Source organism: Pseudonaja textilis, chromosome 17, assembly GCF_049901715.1.
Source record: "Pseudonaja textilis isolate UNSWEBS1 chromosome 17, rPseTex1.2, whole genome shotgun sequence".
In the NCBI taxonomy this organism is placed as follows: domain Eukaryota; kingdom Metazoa; phylum Chordata; class Lepidosauria; order Squamata; family Elapidae; genus Pseudonaja; species Pseudonaja textilis.
This window is the reverse complement of record NC_142006.1, coordinates 1,684,111-1,704,611: the sequence shown is the minus strand read 5'-3', so window position 1 is coordinate 1,704,611 and position 20,501 is coordinate 1,684,111. Positions and strand designations below refer to the sequence as shown.

Genomic DNA, 20,501 nt, shown 5'->3' with positions numbered 1-20,501 from the left:
CTTTCATAATTGAGAGATATAATCATGACCCCATTAGATAAGAATTTGTATTGGTCAAGTGTGATTTGACACACAAAGAATTTGTCTTGGTGCAAATGCTCTCAATATACATAAAAGATACATTTGCCAAGAGTCAAGAATTATAAGATACAACACTTAATAGTTACAAGGTACAATAAGCAATCAAATCATACTAGGAAACAGTCAATATAAATGATACAAGTGACAAAATTAGTCATACAGTCGCAAGTGGGGGAGGGATGGGCGATAAGGAGTGATGAGATGAATAGTAATAGTAGTGTAGACTTTGAAAAGTTGGACAGTGTTGAGGGATTTGTTTAGCAGAATGATGCCATTTGGGAAAAAAAACTGTCCTTGTATCTAGTTGTTCTGATGTGCAGGGCTCTATAGCATTGTTTTAGGGAAAGAGTTGAAACAGTTTATGTCCAGGATGTGAGGGGTCTGTAAATTAGATGTGGGATTTGTAATTTTAACCTACATTCCCCAACAGGTCATGTTGCCAGTTTACACCTGCTTCACTCAGTGGGCCCAATTGTAGTTTTCTTACATTCAATGACATTATTATTTCACATATCTTAGTTGGCCTTAGAAATTTTTTGTAGTTTTTCTTTACTAAAAAATAAAAAAAGCATCAATGGAACACTGAGGGAATCGAAACAACAAGTTTGGAATGGTCCTACATACTACTGGCATTTGGAAAACCCATATAAATTATGACAGAATTAGCACAGAGCTATTCCATAGCCAAGGTAAGGAATATATTTCTCGCAGCGCGGAAATTGTTTGAGTTTATAACCCACATATTTCACAGCTACATTGTTCCGATGATGGATTGAATGTTTATGACGGTATGCAGAATACACTTGCACCCTTTGCCGAATTTTCAAGAGGTGGACAATTTTGCGAGAAAATTATGATCACGTAACATACTTTAAAAAACTGTAATGTGACTCAAATCAATACTATTAGATTTCACAAGTATGGATATTAAACAAACCATGGTAATGAAGGTTTCCTTGAAGGTTTCAGCTGATAATACAGTATACATTCACAGGTTGAATGGGCAATAAAAAGAATTTACATCTGTGTTTATTTAAGCAGGTTCTTAGCACTAGGGAAACCCTTACCTATGTCATCCAGGGTTGCAGAGTTTGCTGGCTACATTTGGCAGCATATTAGCCACAATCAGCCCATTAATGTTTGTCTACCATGTGGATTTTTAGGTGGTTTTTGAGACTGCCATTTGTTCAGAAGGATCTAGCACACTCTGTGCATTTAAAAACTTTCTTCTGAGTGTAAAGTTTATAACTTTTACTGAATCATATTTTGACAAACTTGAATGTTTAATGACTGTTTAAGGGTTTCCCCCCAGGTGAATTCTTTGATGACTTCCAAGATTTCTGATTGTTGTGAAGGATTCTCCACACTCCAGGCATTTATATGGTTTTTCTCCTGCATGGATTTTTTGATGTCTACAAAGCTGTCCCTTCTGACTGAAGCTCTTTCCACACTCCAGGCATTTGTAAGGTTTTTCTCCTGTGTGAATCATTTGATGTCGACGGAGGTGTCCACCCTCAGTAAAGCTCTTTCCACACTCTGGGCATTTATACGGTTTTTCTCCAGTGTGGACACTTCGATGTCGATCAAGCTGCTCCTTCTGACTGAAGCTCTTTCCACACTCCAGGCATTGATACGGTTTTTCTCCAGTGTGGATTCTTTGATGGCGACGGAGCTGTCCACTCATAGTAAAGCTCTTTCCACACTCCAAACAGATAAATGGTTTTTCTCCACTGTGGATCCTTTGGTGGTCATGGAGCTGTCCACCTTCAGTAAAGCTCTTTCCACACTCCAGGCACTTATACGGTTTTTCTCCTGTGTGGATTTTTTGATGTGTATACAAATGTCCGCTCAGAGCGAAGCTCTTTCCACACTCCAGGCATTTATATGGCTTTTCTCCTGAATGGAATCTTTGATGTGTATGAAGGTTGCCCGCCTCATTGAAGCTCTTTCCACATTCCATGCATTTGTATGGTTTCTCTCCAGTGTGGATCCTTTGATGCCTATAAAGTTTTCCTTTCTGACTGAAGCTCTTTCCACACTCGAGACATTGATGAGGTTTTTCTCCTGAGTGGAGTTTTAGATGGCGTTGAAGATAGTCATTTCTTTGGAAGGACTTTTCGCATTCCGGGCACTGATATTTCTTTCCTTCCTCCTGGATGCTCTGGAAATTCCCGGGCCTTCCGAGGGACCCTCCGGCCTCCAGGAACGTCTCGGGGTCTCCGCTCGTTTCCTTCTCCCGGCATTGTCCTCTGGGCCGCCCCCTTTTCCGGGGTCCACCTGGACTCATCCCTGCTGCAATCGCGGAGCCTCCCGGCCTTTCCCCGCCGTCTGCCGTGGAAGTTGCTTCGGGACCCGCCATGGCTGCTCCGCGGGGCCTGCTCTCCTCCTCAACCTCCTTTTCTCGGGCATCAGTTCCTTCCCTCTCCGGGCTCCTGCATCCTCCTGAGGGCGAGAAAGAGAGGCGGTTCACGGCTGTGTCACCTTCACGGCAGGGGAGTCCTAAACCGAAATCTCCGCCTCTCGCGGTCCTTCCGGGAAGGCCCGAGGCGGATACAGCCTCCACTTCTCAGCGCCAGGCCAGGCCTCCGACTCCCTTCTGCGGGAAAGTTCCCCCTCAGACGTCTCCGAGCCCGTCGGCAACCGAATCCATTAATCGCCTCAGGCGTCTATTTGAGTCCGGAAGTGAAGGCGGGACCTCGTTGCGCGCCCTTTCCTAGAAACTCCTCCTGTTCCGCTTTAGGGACCGCCCCAAGAAGTCCCGCTGCCAATCCCCTGCCGCCGTCTCCCAACGACCAATCAGCGTCGTCCTTCCTCAGTCAGGCAGATGGCGCCTGCGCGGTGCTGAGGGTGCGCTCTTCTTCCCCCTAATTCAGTCCTGCGGGGGTTAAGGGGCTCTTCTCCTCACCCCCGCCCGGGCTCCCTGCCTGGGCGAGGCGGGTGGGGGGCATCCAGGCAGCCGGAGCCGAGGGTCCCTTCTGGGGCTGCGTCTCTGCCCCTCCCTCCCCATCCGGGGGTCTCTCCCTTGGGGGGGGGGCAGCCTGGCAGAAGAGATGCCTGTCATTAGAAACCTCGTTTTCCAAAATTGTCCCTTTGATCTTTTTCCCCCCTCTGGCAGGATGCTCCTTTCAATGTCTCCCCGCTTTTTGCCACTTTCTTCTTAACAAGGAGCACAAACCCACCGCCAGACTCCCTCCAATCTTTTTCATTTTCTGAGCAGGCCATTTGGGACAGATCCGTTCTGATACAATCCAGATCAAGGGAGGCACTAATACCGCTCTATAAAGCCTTAGTAACGCCAATCAAGCCAAATCTTTATTACAGTCATGGATACAGGTAATTACAGCTAGTCCTTGACTTATAATGGTCTGTTTAGTGACCATTCGAAGTGACTTATGGTCACTTCGTAAGTCACTTTCTCACACTTAGCAACTTGCAGCATCCCCGTGGTCATGTGATCAAAACTTAGACGCTTGGCAACTGACTCGTATTTGTCGCCGTTGCAGTGTCCTGGGGTCATGTAATTTAACCACTGTAATACTAACATAACTGGTGTAGTGATTCACTTAACAATGGTGGCCATAAAGGTCATAAAATGGGGCAAAATTAACAAATGTTTCACTTAGCAACAAAAATTTGTCCTCAACTATGGTCATAGGTCGAGGACTACCTATAGTAAGTAACTTTATACTAACTAACATTAGTAATAGCAATTAGAAAATTAGCAATGTGCAGGAGCATAAAAGATGGAACAGGACAGAAATCACTCTTGAGTAATCAATCCGAGGCTCTTTAATGTGTGCTGATGCCACGGTTATCTCCCGACGGAATTTAAATACTGCTGCACAGAACCTGGCAACGTGACCTCTCGTAGCAGGATTAGCCCCTGCAAGCAGCAAGAAAGGGTAGAATTGTCCTGGGTGGTTGTTGTTTGTCGTTTAACGATGCCATAATCCCTTGCAGGGTAGAGTCGGGACAACTGAATGGAGCTGAGTCTTTACTGGCCAGCTGCCCTTCCTGTTGCCATTGTGGAGTTTTTGCAGCAGATATATTGTGCCCTGAGAAAGAAATATCAGCCTCTACCTAGGATTGAACTCTTAGCCTCCTGATTGGAAGGCAAGACCTCTACCTCTAGGCGGTACCACTCCATTGTCCTGGGTGCCCTGGGTATGTATACCGTAATGGCCTCCAAACATCCATGATTCTTTGAGGACAGAAGAGGGGCGGGGCCAGCGATGATGATTGGGATGAGAAGGAAATGCCACAAACTGGCAAAGAGCTGCCAGAGGTCATCTATATGTTTTTAGCCAGACGGAGGCAGCATTCATGTTTCTTCCTCTAAACCTATGTGGAATCTCCTTACAGAGAGCTCTACAACCAGGTGCAAGTGTGCCGCTATCACGAAGCTTATTGGGAACATTCCTCAGGAAGCGACAACAGACACTGAAGACGCCTGACCTCGTCTGCTACCTGGAGGGAGAAGTGGAGAATTGGCTCATCTCCAACCTGTCCTCTTCTCATTCGCAAGCTATGTGGACAGCAGGAGGGCTAAATAAGTGAATTATTTCGCTGAGACCACCTGGATTTACATCCCTATCCAGCTGACCGAATGATGCTGTCCAGACTCCTTGCCACCATCTGAAGGACTTGAGGATCTGGAGCAGGTTTGGGTGCCAGCCAAAGAAGACTTTGGTGGCTCTGGGATTTAGCTACCTCTTCCCCCATCTGGATTTCAGATGCTAGATGTTCTGCTTATACAGATTCCTGGTGCGTTTATGTGGTATGCCACAGAGAATCACAGTGGCTGAGTGTCAGCTTTAATTACAGGCAGTTCTCTACTTCCGACTGGTTCCTTAGCGACAACCCAGTTTCAAAGTTACAGCCACTTTAGTACTACCAGGTGTTTCCTCACCATTAGCCAAAGAACTCTGCAACACACACACAGCCCGTCTCCCTCCATTTTCCCACCCACCCTGTGAGTCCCCTTAGGTTTTGGGCCTTCTTCCCACCCTGCTGAGTCCCACATTCCCCACCTGAACCTCATCACTGATCAATCACCTTTTACTCAGTTTTAACCCAATTTATTTTATTTATTTGTAGACATTTGGTCTAGTAATTAAGGCACAAGGTTATAAGTTCAAGTGATTCCTTAGCTACAAAAGATAGCTGGGTAACCTTGGGCGTCAGTCTCAGCCCAACCCACCTCACAAGGTTTTTGTGAGAAAAATAGAACTATATGTTTACTGCCTTCAGTTATTTGCAAAATTAATAAAGGTGAAATATATATTTTGCAAGTTCTAATAAGCTAAATACATTTAGAATCCAAACAATTTACAGAAATATCAAGGTTAGCAGTAATTTTTAAAAAGTAACATAATCTTCTCTAGCTTTCCTAAAATTCAGAATGAGGTAGCTACTGTATTTCAAAACATCCACAAAAAAGGAAATCCTTCAAATTTCTAGGATTATTTCAAAATTAATTCAAGTATTTAATAATATCATTTCCATGCGGAAAAAATATAAACGAAAATATAACAGAAAATGAAAAATATTCTTGGATTACCATGAGTGACTGGCCAGTGTGCGTGCATCTCTGAGCGCAGAAGCCCTCCACTCACGCTGTTGTCACTATAGCTGCTGCACGGGCACTTTTGGAGCCACGACGTCATGAGGGAGGATTGTGCCCATGCACTGGCCAGCCACTAATATGGTCCAGTGGCCAAAAGGCCCAAAGATTCAGGACCTCTGATCTAGACTCCCTGATTTCTGCTGTTCAAGTCTCACATGTAATCAATATCATTTGATCATTTGCTTTCAAACAACGTATGTTATCATTTGAATGTATGTTATCATTTGTTTCCGTACCCTATAAAAAGACTTGGTTCCCCCTTAAATGCTTTTTGCTTTGCCTGAATTATTTGGAGATTCGTATTTTTGAATGGGCAGATAAGCTCTTTCCAAAGGTCAAAGTTTCTCTCAAATTCAGGGGTCAAGTTATTATCGGCTCCAGGCCAAACCCGGAATGCCTGAGATTGGAGGCTACAAATTCATGGGATCACCATCCAGTTGTTAAGAAAGAAATGGAGCAGATTCTACACCAACAACCTCTTTTTGTTATGGGCAAGCCCTACCCGTGGTGGACAATTTTCTAAGAAAATAATGATTATGCAACATAGTTTTAAAAACTGTGACACACATTCACAGCTTGAATGGGTATTTACACCTGTAAATTAATAAAGGCCTGTGATAGGTATTTAAGCAGGTTCTTAGGACTAGGGAAACCCTTGTGCATGGCATCCAGGGTTTGCTGGCTACATTTGGCAGCATATTAGCCACAATCAGCCCATTTACCAGTATGTTTCTCTCTCATAGGGATTTTTAGGTGGTTTTGGAATTGCCATTTGTTCAGGAGGACTCTGTGTATTTAAAAAATTTCTTCTGAGTGTGTAAAGTTTATAATTTTTACTGAAACATATTTTGACAAACTTTTTACACTCCATACATTTTTAGAGGTTTTCTCCAGGTGAATTTTTTGATGACTTCTGAGCATTCTGATTGCTGTGAAGGATTCTCCACACTCCAGGCATTTTTATGGTGTTTCTTTTGTATGGATTTTTTACATGTCTGTAAAGCTTGTCCTTCTGACCAAAGCTCTTTCCACACTCCAGGCATTTATATTTTTTCTCCAGTATGGACACTCTGATGTCGATAAAGATGCTCCTTCTGACTGAAGCTCTTTCCACACTCCAGGCATTGATACGGTTTTTCTCCAGTGTGGATTCTTTGATGGCGACGGAGCTGTCCACTCACAGTAAAGCTCTTTCCACACTCCAAACAGATAAATGGTTTTTCTCCACTGTGGATCCTTTGGTGGTCATGGAGCTGTCCACCCTCAGTAAAGCTCTTTCCACACTCCAGGCACTTATACGGCTTTTCTCCTGCGTGGATTTTTTGATGTGTATACAAATGTCCGCTCAGAGTGAAGCTCTTTCCACACTCCAGGCATTTATATGGCTTTTCTCCTGAATGGAATCTTTGATGTGTATGAAGGTTGCCCGCCTCATTGAAGCTCTTTCCACATTCCATGCATTTGTATGGTTTCTCTCCAGTGTGGATCCTTTGATGCCTATGAAGGCTTCCCCTCTGACTGAAGCTCTTTCCACACTCGAGACATGTATAAGGTTTCTCTCCCGAGTGGGTCCTGAGATGGATTTCAAGATACTCGTTTCTTTGGAAGGATTTTTCACATTCTGGGCACTGATACTCTGATTCTCCCTCCTGGATCCTTCGGGGCTTCCTGGAGCTTCCGAGGGACCCTCCGGCCTCCAGGAACGTCTCGGGGTCTCCATCCGTTTCCTTCTCCCGGCATTGTCCTCTGGGCCGCCCCCTTTTCCGGCGTCCACCTGGATTCATCCCACCTGCAGCCCCGGAGCCTCCCGGCCTTTCCCCGCCGTCTACCGTGGGAGCCGCTTCGGGACCGGCCATGGCTGCTCGGTCGGGTCTGCGGGGCCCGGTCTCCTCCTCAACCTCCTTTTCTCGGGCATCAGTTCCTTCCCTCTCCGGGCTCCTGCATCCTCCTGAGGGCGAGAAAGAGAGGCGGTTCACTGCTGTTTCCCCTTCACGGCAGAGGAGTCCTAGCCCGAAATCTCCGCCTCCCGCGGTCCTTCCGGGGAGGCCCGAGGCGGATACAGCCTCCACTTCACAGCGCCAGTCCAGGCCTCCGACTCCCTTCTGAGGGAAAGTTCCCCCTCAGACGTCTCCGAGCCCGTCGGCAACCGAATCCATTAATCGCCTCAGGCGTCTATTTGAGTCCGGAAGTGAAGGCGGGACCTCGTTGCGCGCCCTTTCCTAGAAGCTCCTCCTGTTCCTCTTTAGGGACCGCCCCAAGAAGTCCCGCTGCCAATCCCCTGCCGCCGTCTCCCGAACGACCAATCGGCGGCGTACTTCCTCAGTCAGGCAGATGGCGCCTGCGCAGTGCTAAGGGCCGTCTGGGTCCGGCGTGGAGGGGAGGCCGTGGGGGGATTCCGTCTTCTTTCCCCCTCCCCCCAATTCTGTCCTGCGGGGGTTAAGGGGCTCTTCACCCCCACCCGGGCTCCCTGCCTGGGCAGGGCGGGTGGGGGGCATCCAGGCAGCCGGAGCCGAGGGTCCCTTCTGGGGCTGCGTCTCTGCCCCTCCCTCCCCATCCGGGGGTCTCTCCCCTGACAAGAGGGGTGGGGGGGCAGCCAGGCAGAAGAGATGCCTGTCATTAGAAACCTCGTTTTCCAAAATTGTCCCTTTGATCTTTTTTCCCCCTCTGGCAGGATGTTCCTTTCAATGCCTCCCCGCTTTTTGCCACTTTTTTCTTAACGAGCACAAACCCACCGCCAGACTCTCTCCAGTCTTTTTCATTTTCTGAGCAGGCCATTTGGGACAGATCCGTTCTGATACAATCCAGATCAAGGGAGGCACTAATACCGCTCTATAAAGCCTTAGTAAGGCCAATCAAGTCAAATCTTTATTACAGTCATGAATACAGGTAATTACAGCTAGTCCTTGACTTATAATGGTCTGTTTAGTGACCATTCGAAGTGACTTATGGTCATTTCTCACACTTAGCAACTTGCAGCATCCCCATGGTCATGTGATCAAAACTTAGATGCTTGGTAACTGATTCGTATTTATGGCCGTTGCAGTGTCCTGGGGTCATGTAACCTAACAGTTGTGATACTAACATAACAGGTGTAGTGATTCACTTAACAATGGTGGTCATAAAATGGGGCAAAATTGACTTAAATTTTTCACTTAGCGGCAAAATTTTTTGCTCAAGTATCGTCATAGGTCGAGGACTACCTATAGTAACTTTATACTAACATTAGTAATAGCAATTAGAAAATTTGAATTACTTCACTGAGACCACCTAGATTTACATCCCTATCCAGCCGACCGAATGATGCTGTCCAGACTCCTTGCCACCATCTGAAGGACTTGAGGATCTGGAGCAGGTTTGGGTTCCAGCCAAAGACTGGTGGCTCTAGGGTTTAGCTACCCCTTCCCCCATCTGGATTTCAGATTCGAGATGTTCTGCTTATATATTGGCTGTTGTTTCTTTTTACTTTTGCTTCCTAGTGCATTTATGTGGTATGCCACAGTCACAAAGACTGATTTTGTCAGCTTTAATTCCAGGTAGTTCTCCACTTCCAATCGGTGCCTTAGCGACAACCCAGTTTCAAAGTTACAGCCACTTTAGTACTACCATGTTTCCCCTACCAATGAGCTAAAGAACTCTGGCACACACGCACACACACACACAGCCCGTCTCCCTCCATTTTCCCACCCACCCTTCGAGTCCCCTTAGGTTTTGGGCCTTCTTCCCACCCTGCTGAGTCCCACATTCCCCTCCTGAACCTCATCACTGACCAATCACCTTTTACTGTAGATCAGGGGTCCCCAACCCACTATTGAGCCATGAGCGGTTCGGAACCGGGCCATGGAAGCAGTGACTTACTTAACAACTGCAAGAAAGGTCGTAAAATAAGGCAAAACTCAAGTAACAAATGTCTAATGTAGACTCCTTGTTTTCTGCTGCTAAGTCGCACATGTAATCAGTATCTTTGTTTGATCACTTGCTTCTAGGCGTATGCTGAATGTATTATCATTTGTTTCTGTACCCTATAAAAAGACTCGGTTCCTCCTTAAATGCTTTTTGTTTTGCCTGAATTATTTCCAGATTCATATTTTTGGGTGGGCAAATAAGCCCCTTTGCAAAGGTCGAAGTTTCTCTCAAATTCAGGGATCAGGTTATCCGCTCCATGCCAAACTTGCAATGGCCGAGTCTGGAGGCTACAAATTCATGGGAACATCATCCAGTTGTTCAAAGAAATGGAGCCAATTCTTGTTATCAATCCTTTTTTTTAAACGGACAAGCCCTCCCCCAGTTTGCACCACTCAATACGTTCATTTCTCCTCAGGAAGCAGGATGCTGAGTTCGAAAGCCTCTTCTTAAGAGAGCTTTGCATGATTAGTCTGTGGCTCAACATTTGGGTTTTCCTATTTGTCGCCATCTTAGCCTCCAGCCAGCTTGCAGCTATGATGTAGTTTCGTGTAGACCATCTGTAGTACATTCTGTACCAGTCCTCTAGATAGGGAATCGCAGGACTGTGTAAACATAACAAAATACTGGGTTTTGCTCTAGGTATGCTACCATTGAGCTGCTTTTTATGCTTTTGTCTTCAATTCTTTCATAATTGAGATATAATCATTAACGACTCTATTAAATGTGGGCTTTGTATATTTTAACCTACATTCCCCAACAGGCTATGTCCCCAGCTTACACCTGCCTCACTCAGTGGGCCCAATTGTACTTTTCTTATATTTGATGACAATATTTCACAAATCTTAGTTGGCCGTAGAAAGTTTCTTGTTTTTTCTTTACTAAAAAATCAACAAAGCATCAATGGAGCACTGAGGGAATCCATGACAAGTTCAGAATTTTAAATATTTGGGATGGTACTACATGCTACTGGCATTTAGAAAACCCATATAGCTTATACGAAGGAGCTCTTTCATAGCCAAGGCAAGAAATCTATTTCCTGCAGTGCTGAAATTGTTTGAGTTAAAGGCTACATATTTTACAACCACATTGTTCCGATGGATTTAGTAAGTTTGTGATGTCAGTATGTGAATACATTTGAATTCATAGGTTTTTGCACCCTTTGCAGAATTTGCAAAAGGGGGACAATTTTGTAAGCAAATAATGATAACGCAACATGTTTTTAAAAATTGTAATGTGATTCAAATATTAATGTTCATAAGTTAGGACATTAAACAAACCATCAAATAAAAGAAATAATAAAATAGTTCTGTTCCCAAGTTTCCATATCCTTGAAGGTTTGGGCTGATAATACAGTGTACATTCACAGGTTGAATGGGCAATAAAAAGTATTTACACCTGTGTGTAAATGTCATCCAGGGTTGCAGAGTTTGCTGGCTACATTTACATTAGATTTTTAGGTGGGTTTTGAGACTGCCATTTGTTCAGTAGGATTTAGCACATTCTGCATTTAAAAACTTTCTTCTGAGTGTAAAGTTTATAATTTTTACTGAATCATATTTTGACAACTTTTTCCATACTCCCATGAATGTTTAGGGATTTCCCCCCCAGGTGAATTCTTTGATGACTTCCGAGATTTCTGATTGTTGTGAAGGATTCTCCACACTCCAGGCATTTATATGGTTTTTCTCCTGCATGGATTTTTTTGATGTCTGCAAAGCTGTCCCTTCTGACTGAAGCTCTTTCCACACTCCAAGCATTTGTAAGGTTTTTCTCCTGTGTGAATCTTTTGATGTCGACAGAGGTGTCCACCCTCAGTAAAGCTCTTTCCACACTCTGGGCATTTATACGGTTTTTCTCCAGTGTGGATCCTTTGATGATTGTGGAGCTGTCCACCCACAGTAAAGCTCTTTCCACACTGCAGGCATTTATATGGTTTTTCTTTTGTATGGATTCTTTGATGCTTAGAAAGACTTCCACTCTCACTGAAACTCTTTCCACACTCCAGGCATTTGTATGGTTTTTCTCCAGTGTGGATCCTTCGATGGTTATGGAGCTGTCCACCCTCAGTAAAGCTCTTTCCACACTCCAGGCACTTATACGGCTTTTCTCCTGCGTGGATTTTTTGATGTGTATACAAATGTCCACTCAGAGCGAAGCTCTTTCCACACTCCAGGCATTTATATGGCTTTTCTCCTGAATGGAATCTTTGATGTGTATGAAGGTTGCCCGCCTCATTGAAGCTCTTTCCACATTCCATGCATTTGTATGGTTTTTCTCCAGTGTGGATCCTTTGATGCCTATGAAGTTTTCCCCTCTGACTGAAGCTCTTTCCACACTCCAGGCATTCATATGGTTTCTCTCCCGAGTGGATCCTTTGATGTCTAGAAAGGTTGCTCCTCTGACTGAAGCTCTTTCCACACTCAAGACATTGGTGAGGTTTTTCTCCCGAGTGGGTCCTCAGGTGGCTTTCTAGATAGTCATTTCTTTTGAAGGACTTTTCGCATTCTGGGCACTGATATTTCTTATCTCCCTCATGTATCCCCTGGGGATTCCCGGGTCTTACGAGGGACCCTCCGTCCTCCAGGCCGGTCTCGGGGTCTCCGCCCATTTCCTTCTCCCCGCATCGCTCTCCGGACAGCGCCCTTTCCCGAGGTCCCCCTGGGCTCATCCCTCGTGCAGCCCCGGGGCCTCCCTCCCTTTCCCCGCCGTTGCTCGGGGGAGTTGCGCAAGGACCGGGCAGAGCTGCTCGGCCGGGCCCGCTCTCCTGCTCCTCCTCTCGGGCGGCACTTCCGTCCTTCCCCCTGTCGGGCTCCTCCGTCCTCCTGAAGAGGAGAAAGAGAGGCGGGTCCCCTTCCCGAAGCCTCCGCCTCTCGCGGTCCTTCCGGGGAGGACCGAGGCGGATACAGCCTCCACTTCACAGCGCCAGGCCAGGCCTCCGACTCCCTTCTGAGGGAAAGTTCCCCCTCAGACGTCTCCGAGCCCGTCGGCAACCGAATTCATTAATCGCCTCAGGCGTCTATTTGAGTCCGGAAGTGAAGGCGGGACCTCGTTGCGCGCCCTTTCCTAGAAGCTCCTCCTGTTCCTCTTTAGGGACCGCCCCAAGAAGTCCCGCTGCCAATCCCCTGCCGCCGTCTCCCGAACGACCAATCGGCGGCGTACTTCCTCAGTCAGGCAGATGGCGCCTGCGCGGTGCCGAGGGCCGTCCTGGTGCGCTCTTCACCCCCATCCCCACAATTCAGTCCTGCGGAGGTTCTGGTGCCGCAGCTCTTCTGCTCACCCTCGGCCGGGGTTTCTCCCTAGGCAAGGCGGGTGGGGGGCATCCAGGCAGCCGGAGCCGAGGGTCCCTTCTGGGGCTGCGTCTCTGCCCCTCCCTCCCCATCCGGGGGTCTCTCCCTTGGCAAGGGGAGGGTGGGGGAACAGCCTGGCAGAAGAGATGCCTGTCATTAGAAACCTCGTTTTCCAAAATTGTCCCTTTGATCTTTTTTTCCCCCTCTGGCAGGATGCTCCTTTCAATGTCTCCCCGCTTTTTGCCACTTTTTTCTTAACAAGCGAGCACAAACCCACCGCCAGACTCCCTCCAATCTTTTTCATTTTCTAAGCAGGCCATTTGGGACAGATCCGTTCTGATACAATCCAGATCAAGGGAGGCACTAATACCACTCTATAAAGCCTTAGTAAGGCCACGCCTAGAGTACTGCATCCACTTTTGGTCACATTTTTAAAAAAGAGTTTGAGACTAGAAAAAGTGCAGAGAAGAGCAACCAGAATGGTGAGAGGACTGGAGGCTAAAACATGAACGGTTCCAGGAACTGGGCATGGCTACTCTAGAGAGAAGGACCTGGGGGAGACGGGAGACCAGCCTTTCAATATTTGAGGGGCTGCACAGAGAGGAGGAAGGGGTCAAGCTATTTTCCAAAGCACCCGAAGGCCAGACAAGGAATAATGGATGGAAACTGAACAAGGAGAGATTCAACCTGGAAATAAGGAGGAATTTTCTGAGCAATCAACCGATAGAACAGATGTTGCCTTCAGAAGTTGTGGGATGAACCCTGGAAGCCTTCAAGAACAGACTGCCATCTGTCAGAAATGGTGTAGGGTCTCCTGGTTGGGCTGCGGATTGGACTAAATGACCTGCAAGGTCCCCTTCAACTCTGTTAATCTGTTAATTCCTCCTTTGACATCCCAATAATATCGGTGCTTTCTGTTTATGTAGATATAATATACTCTTACAACCAGGGTCAGAAACCAGGTTTAGTTCTTGGCACTTCAGACCATTTCGTTGAAGACCCAAATTTAACTGCACATACAGCAAAGATCTTACATCTCTTCAAAAACAGGACTTAGCGTTCAAACCAGATGTGATTTCACAATTTTATACCTTTAAACATGCAAATGGAAACCGCAAGGGAAAGACTCTAAACTGGACATACGCTTCAATTCTGATTAGCATTTTGAGCTGCTCCATGCTTTGTGAGGAAGAGATCCACGTGGCACTTTATTCTCCTTTATTGATACATTATCTTTCCTTCACAAATATTGTCAGCAGCAGTGGGAGAGGAGGTTTAAATCTCTTGATGTCTATTGACAATATTGTTCTTGCCCCAATCTACCAGAGAAAGGGGGTAAATTTCCCTCGGTACTGGATCCCTGGTGCAGGAAAAGCCCTTTCCCATCTCTTATCCAAATCAAATCTTTATTAGTCATGGATACAGGTAACTACAGGTAGCCCTTGACTTATAATGGTCCGTTTAGTGACCATTCAAGGTGACTTACGGTCATTTCTCACACTTAGCAACTTGCAGCATCGCCATGGTCATGTGATCAAAACTTAGATGCTTGGCAACTGACTCGTATTTATGGCCGTTGCAGTGTGCCGGGGTCATGTAACTTAACCACTGTGATACTAACATAACTGCTGTAGTGATTCACCTAACAATGGTGGCCAGAAAGGTCATAAAATGGGGCAAAATTGACTTAACAAATGTTTCACTTAGCAACAAAAATTTGTGCTCAATTATGGTCATAGGTCGAAGACTACCTGTAGTAACTTTATACCACTTTATACTAACATTAATAGAAATTAGAAAATTAGAATTATTTCACTGAGACCACCTAGATTTACATCCCTATCCAGCCGACCGAATGATGCTGTCCAGACTCCTTGCCACCATCTTAAGGACTTGAGGATCTGGAGCAGGTTTGGGTTCCAGCCAAAGAAGACTTTGGTGGCTCTGGAATTTAGCTACCCCTTCTCCAATCTGGATTTCAGATTCTAGATGTTCTGCTTATATATTGGCTCTAGATTCCTGGTGCGTTTGTGGTATGCCACAAAGAATCAGTGGCTGAGTGTCAGCTTCAATTACAGGCAGTTCTCTACCTCCGACTGGTTCCTTAGTGACAACCCAGTTTCAAAGTTACAGCCACTTTAGTACTACCAGGTGTTTCCCCACCATTAGCCAAAGAACTCTGCAACACACAGACACCCCTGTCTCCCTCCATTTTCCCACCGACCCTTTGAGTCCCCTAAGGTTTTGGGCCTTCTTCCCACATTCCCCACCTGAACCTCATCACTGATCAATCACCTTTTACTAAATTTTAACCCAATTTATTTTATTTATTTGTAGACATTTGGTCTAGTAATTAAGGCACAAGGTTCTATGTTCAAGTGATTCCTTAGCTACAAAAGATAGCTGGGTAACCTTGGGTGTCAGTCTCAGCCCAACCCACCTCACAAGGTTTTTGTGAGAAAAATAGAACTATATGTTTACTGCCTTCAGTTCTTTGCAAAAAAATAAACGTGAAATATATATTTTGCAAGTTCTAATAAGCTAAATACATTTAGAATCCAAACAATTTACAGAAATATCAAGGTCAACAGTAATTTTTTTAAAAGTAACATAATCTTCTCTAGCTTTCCTAAAATTCAGAATGAGGTAGCTGCTGTATTTCAAAACATCCACAAAAAAGGAAATCCTTCAAATTTCTAGGATTATTTCAAAATTAATTCAAGTATTTAATAATATCTTTTCCATGTGGAAAAAATATAAAAAAATGAAAATAAAAAATATTCTTGGATTACCATGAGTGACTGGCTAGTATGCCTGCATCTCTGAGCGCAGAAGCCCTCCACTCATGCTGTTGTCGCTATAGCTGCTGCACGGGCACTTTTGGAGCCACGATGTCATGAGGAAGGATTGTGCCCATGCACTGGCCAGCCACTAATATGGTCCAGTGACCAAAAGGCCCAAAGATTCAGGACCTCTGATGTAGACTCCCTGATTTCTGCTGTTCAGGTCTCACATGTAATCAATATCACTTGATCATTTGCTTTCAGACACATCAAATATACTGAATGTATGTTATCATTTGTTTCCGTACCCTATAAAAAGACTTGGTTCCCCCTTAAATGCTTTTTGCTTTGCCTGAATTATTTGGAGATTCATATTTTTGAATGGGCAGATAAGCTCTTTCCAAAGGTCAAAGTTTCTCTCAAATTCAGGGGTAAAGTTATTATCGGCTCCAGGCCAAATCCGGAATGCCTGAGATTGGAGGCTACAAATTCATGGGATCACCATCCAGTTGTTAAGAAAGAAATGGAGCAGATTCTACACCAACCTCTTTGTGTTATGGGCAAGCCCTACCCGTGGTGGACCATTTTCTAAGAAAATAATGATCATGCAACATAGTTTTAAAAACTGACACACATTCACAGCTTGAATGGGTATTTACACCTGTGAATAAATAAAGGTCTGTGATAGGTATTTAAGCAGGTTCTTAGGACTAGGGAAACCCTTGTGCATGTCATCCAGGGTTGCAGTTTGCTGGCTACATTTGGCAGCATATTAGCCACAATCAGCCCATTTACCAGCATGTTTCTCTCTCACAGGGATTTTTAGGTGGTTTTGGAATTGCCATTTGTTCAGAAGGACTCTGTATTTAAAAAATTTCTTCTGAGTGTGTAAAATTTATAATTTGTACTGAAACATATTTTGACAAACTTTTTACACTCCATTTTAGAGGTTAGAATTTTCCAAGTGCATTTTTTTGATGACTTCTGAGCATTCTGATTGCTGTGAAGGATTCTCCACACTCCAGGTATTTTTATGGTGTTTCTTTTGTATGGATTTTTTCATGTCTGTAAAGCTTGTCCTTCTGACCAAAGCTCTTTCCACACTCCAGGCATTTATATGGTTTTTCTCCAGTATGGACACTTTGATGTCGATAAAGCTGCTCCTTCTGACTGAAGCTCTTTCCACACTCCAGGCACTGATACGGTTTTTCTCCAGTGTGGATTCTTTGATGGCGACGGAGCTGTCCACTCATAGTAAAGCTCTTTCCGCACTCCAAACAGATAAATGGTTTTTCTCCACTGTGGATCCTTTGATGGTCATGGAGCTGTCCACCCTCAGTAAAGCTCTTTCCACACTCCAGGCACTTATACGGCTTTTCTCCTGCGTGGATTTTTTGATGTGTATACAAATGTCCGCTCAGAGCGAAGGTCTTTCCACACTCCAGGCATTTATATGGCTTTTCCCCTGAATGGAATCTTTGATGTGTATGAAGGTTGCCCACCTCATTGAAGCTCTTTCCACATTCCATGCATTTGTATGGTTTCTCTCCAGTGTGGATCCTTTGATGCCTATGAAGGCTTTCCCTCATATTGAAGCTCTTTCCGCATTCCATGCATTTGTATGGTTTCTCTCCCGAGTGGATCCTTCGATGTCTAGAGAGGTTTCCCCTCTGACTGAAGCTCTTTCCACATTCCAGGCATGTATAAGGTTTCTCTCCCGAGTGGGTCCTGAGATGGATTTCAAGATACTCATTTCTTTGGAAGGATTTTTCACATTCCGGGCACTGATATTCTGATTCTCCCTCCTGGATCCTTCGGGGCTTCCTGGAGCTTCCGAGGGACCCTCCGGCCTCCAGGCATGTCTCGGGGTCTCCGCCCGTTTCCTTCTCCCGGCATCGTCCTGTGGGCCGCCCCCTTTTCCGGGGTCCACCTGGATTCATCCCTCCTGCAGCCCCGGAGCCTCCCGGCCTTTCCCCGCCGTCTACCGTGGGAGCCGCTTCGGGACCGGCCATGGCTGCTCCGCGGGGCCCGGTCTCCTCCTCAACCTCCTCCACTCGGGCGGAGTTTCCTTCCCCCGCCGGGCTCCTCCGTCCTCCTGAGGGGGAGAAAGAGAGGCGCTTCACGGCTGTGTCCCCTTCCCGGCAGGGGAGTCTTAGGCCAAAATCTCCGCCTCTCGCGGTCCTCCCGGGGAGGCCCGAGGCGGATGCAGCCTCCACTTCACAGCGCCAGGCCAGGCCTCGGGCTCCCTTCTGCGGGAGAGGCGTCTCCGAGCCCGTCGGCAACAGAATCCATTAATCGTCTCAGGCGTGTGATTCCGGAAGTGAAGGCAGGACCTCGTTGCGCGCCCTTTCCTACACGCTCCTCCTGTTCCGCTTTAGGGACCGCCCCAAGCAGTCTCCCTGCCAATCGCCGCCGTCCCCCGAACGACCAATCGGCGTCGCCCTTCCTCAGTCAGCCAGATGGCGCCTGCGCAGTGTCGAGGGATGGCTGGGTCTGGCGCGGACGGGAGGCATGGAGCTGGTTCGGTTAAGGGCTGCAGCTTTTCGCTTCACCGTGGGGTCTCTCCCTTGGAAGTAGAGGGCAGCCAGGCAAAAGAGATGCCTGTCATAGTCCTCGTTTTCCAAAATATCCCTTTGATCTTTTTTTTTTCTTCCTGGCAAGATGTTCCTTGCAATGTCTCCCATCTTTTTGTCACTTTTTTTCTTGGAAGTTGGCATCCACCCCTCTCCTAGGAAAGCGAAATATTTGAGGATGTGCTAAAAAGACAGAATATTTCCCCTAAAAAGAAAATTAGAAACTCAGAGGCAGAACTCAGCCTCCCACCTTTGCTAATGGGCCATTACTCTGGCCTGGGCCAGTCTATTTTACATAAGAAAAATCTACTCCAGGTAGAGCTATAATAGGAATTTCCCAAAGCCCTTTGGGCAATCATCATCACCATCCAGCAAGGCTCAACCAAGCCTGGGACTCAGGACAGCCTATAGAGTTGCCACTGCATGGCCCCATGGGAGTCTGACAACCACTCAGAATACTAGCTCAAATTCAAATCCCAATGGGACTCTGAGCATCTTTTTTTCCTTTTCCTTCACCCAACATCTAGAAGCACGTGATCAGACTTTTCACTTTGGAGCTCCAAGCGAGGTGGTCCTGTCCACCCTTAAACCCATCTTTCCAAACAGCCTCTGTTGTTTCCAGTGTCTTTTCCCCCACTTGGAACCGAATGCAGAAGAATAATTCTTCCAACAGGAAGAATAATTTAAAAGTGATCCCAGTAGCTACCTAAGCACAGAAATTCCTATGCACCTTGCTCAACTGTCATATATAACCAAACTGACCTGCTGGTTTCTGATCCACAGCCAAAAGCAATAATTCATCTAGAGAAGCTTCAAAATGGTCTTGCTACTTTTTTTTGCAAGCAACTTGGCTCATTCCTGTCCTGGATGAGGGAAATTCCTCCAGTGGCTTTTGGGTTTGAAAATATCCATAAATAAATGATGCTTCCCGTTTCTTGTACTTATCACAACTCATAGTGAGCACAGACTTGGCTTGATGGAGGTAAAATCTTTTTTGAATGAGAGTATCATTTTTCAATACAGAGACTGGATGGTTTCACATGACATATTTCACCCATTGCTCCTATTTTTTCAAATCTTAATTGTACATTGAACCATAAATTCAGCCAATGGGCTAGGATGGCATTATTGTTTGACCACACATACAAATCATGGATACCTCTAAGCTTAATTGTTGTGTGAATGCTGCACAAATGCAGCTAGTTTTTTCTTCATTTTTAGGTTCTTTCACAGTTGGCTTATTAGGAACTGGTAGGTGAGGAGAAATATAAGTAGCTGATATTTCTACTGGACATGTCACTGACCTCAGGGTGGCAATCCTTGAGAACTGACTTACTCTAGAAAGGAACAGAAGTTTATGGAAGTGTAAGGGGAGATCCAGGGAATGGAAACCCTTGGATCCAAGGGCATGCAAGGGGCTTGGATGCTCCCCAGAAATAAGATGCTGGTTGTATACCACTGAGGCTGACAGTTTGGTGCAGTGCTAGAAACTGGCAGATGATGAATTCCTATCCCCTCCCCCAAGACTGGAAGCCAGCTAGTTGACCTTGGGCCAGTCACATCCTCAAAGCCCTAGGAAAGAGGCAATGGCAAACTATTTACAAGAAAGATTTCCCCCCAAAATTGCGGGGACTTGTCCAGGCAATCGCCAAAAATCGAGATTGGCTCGAACTTTCTGACACATTTAGATCATTGGAAGGAGAAAAAAAGAAAAGAAAAAAGGCAAGGAGTTAACTGCAGTATGAATTTAATTAATAATTAACTTAACTAAATTTTAATGGTAACATTACCACTCATTACCTCCAGAGCTGGAGCATGCACAATCTCCGAAAGCAAGCCACTCCACTGATGGATTGTTCTCACTGTCAGGAAATTTCTTCATAGTTCTAGGTTGGATCTATCTTTAATAATCTTCCACCTGTTACTTCTTGTTCTGACCTCAGATGCCTTGGGGAATAGATTGATCCCCTCTTTTTTGCACAACCCCTCAAATATTAGAAACCTGCTGTTATGTCACCCATAGTACTTCTCTTCAGTAGGGTAGACCAGGTCCTGCAAGCGTTTGTCATGTTTATTTTTCAAATTAAACTGAAAAGGGACACAGGCAGGAAGTGGAAGATGGGCGCAGGACTCAAGAAAGTTTCCACCTTTGGGATATAACCTTCCCAATTCCTGTCCCTAGCCACCCTGGGGATGGCAAAGCCCCAGCCCTGATCTTCAAAAGAAGAACCGAGAGTTCAGGAAGAAA

General features: G+C 45.8%; 2 protein-coding genes, 1 long non-coding RNA gene and 1 pseudogene across 3 annotated transcripts; 1 reads left to right on the top strand and 3 right to left on the bottom strand.

The window, feature by feature from the left end:
• Positions 1-46: 46 nt before the first annotated feature.
• Positions 47-7,935, bottom strand: LOC148124501 (uncharacterized; annotated as a pseudogene).
• LOC148124502 (uncharacterized) lies at positions 2,896-6,146 on the top strand. The gene is made up of 2 exons (XR_015739745.1): positions 2,896-3,414; positions 4,444-6,146. It is a non-coding gene; the product is annotated as an uncharacterized LOC148124502 (long non-coding RNA).
• A 2,763-nt stretch (positions 7,936-10,698) lies between the features above and the next one.
• On the bottom strand, positions 10,699-12,655 carry LOC148124500 (uncharacterized). The gene is given in 2 exon segments (XM_087914421.1): positions 10,699-11,326; positions 11,328-12,655. Coding segments are annotated over 2 exon segments (1,116 nt in total). The 5' UTR covers positions 12,279-12,655; the 3' UTR covers positions 10,699-11,161.
• A 3,914-nt stretch (positions 12,656-16,569) lies between these two features.
• LOC113448468 (uncharacterized) lies at positions 16,570-18,029 on the bottom strand. The gene has a single exon (XM_026719168.2). The coding sequence runs from the start codon at positions 17,690-17,692 to the stop codon at positions 16,712-16,714; it is 981 nt and encodes a 326-aa protein (XP_026574953.2). The 5' UTR covers positions 17,693-18,029; the 3' UTR covers positions 16,570-16,711.
• Between the last annotated feature and the right edge of the window lie 2,472 nt (positions 18,030-20,501).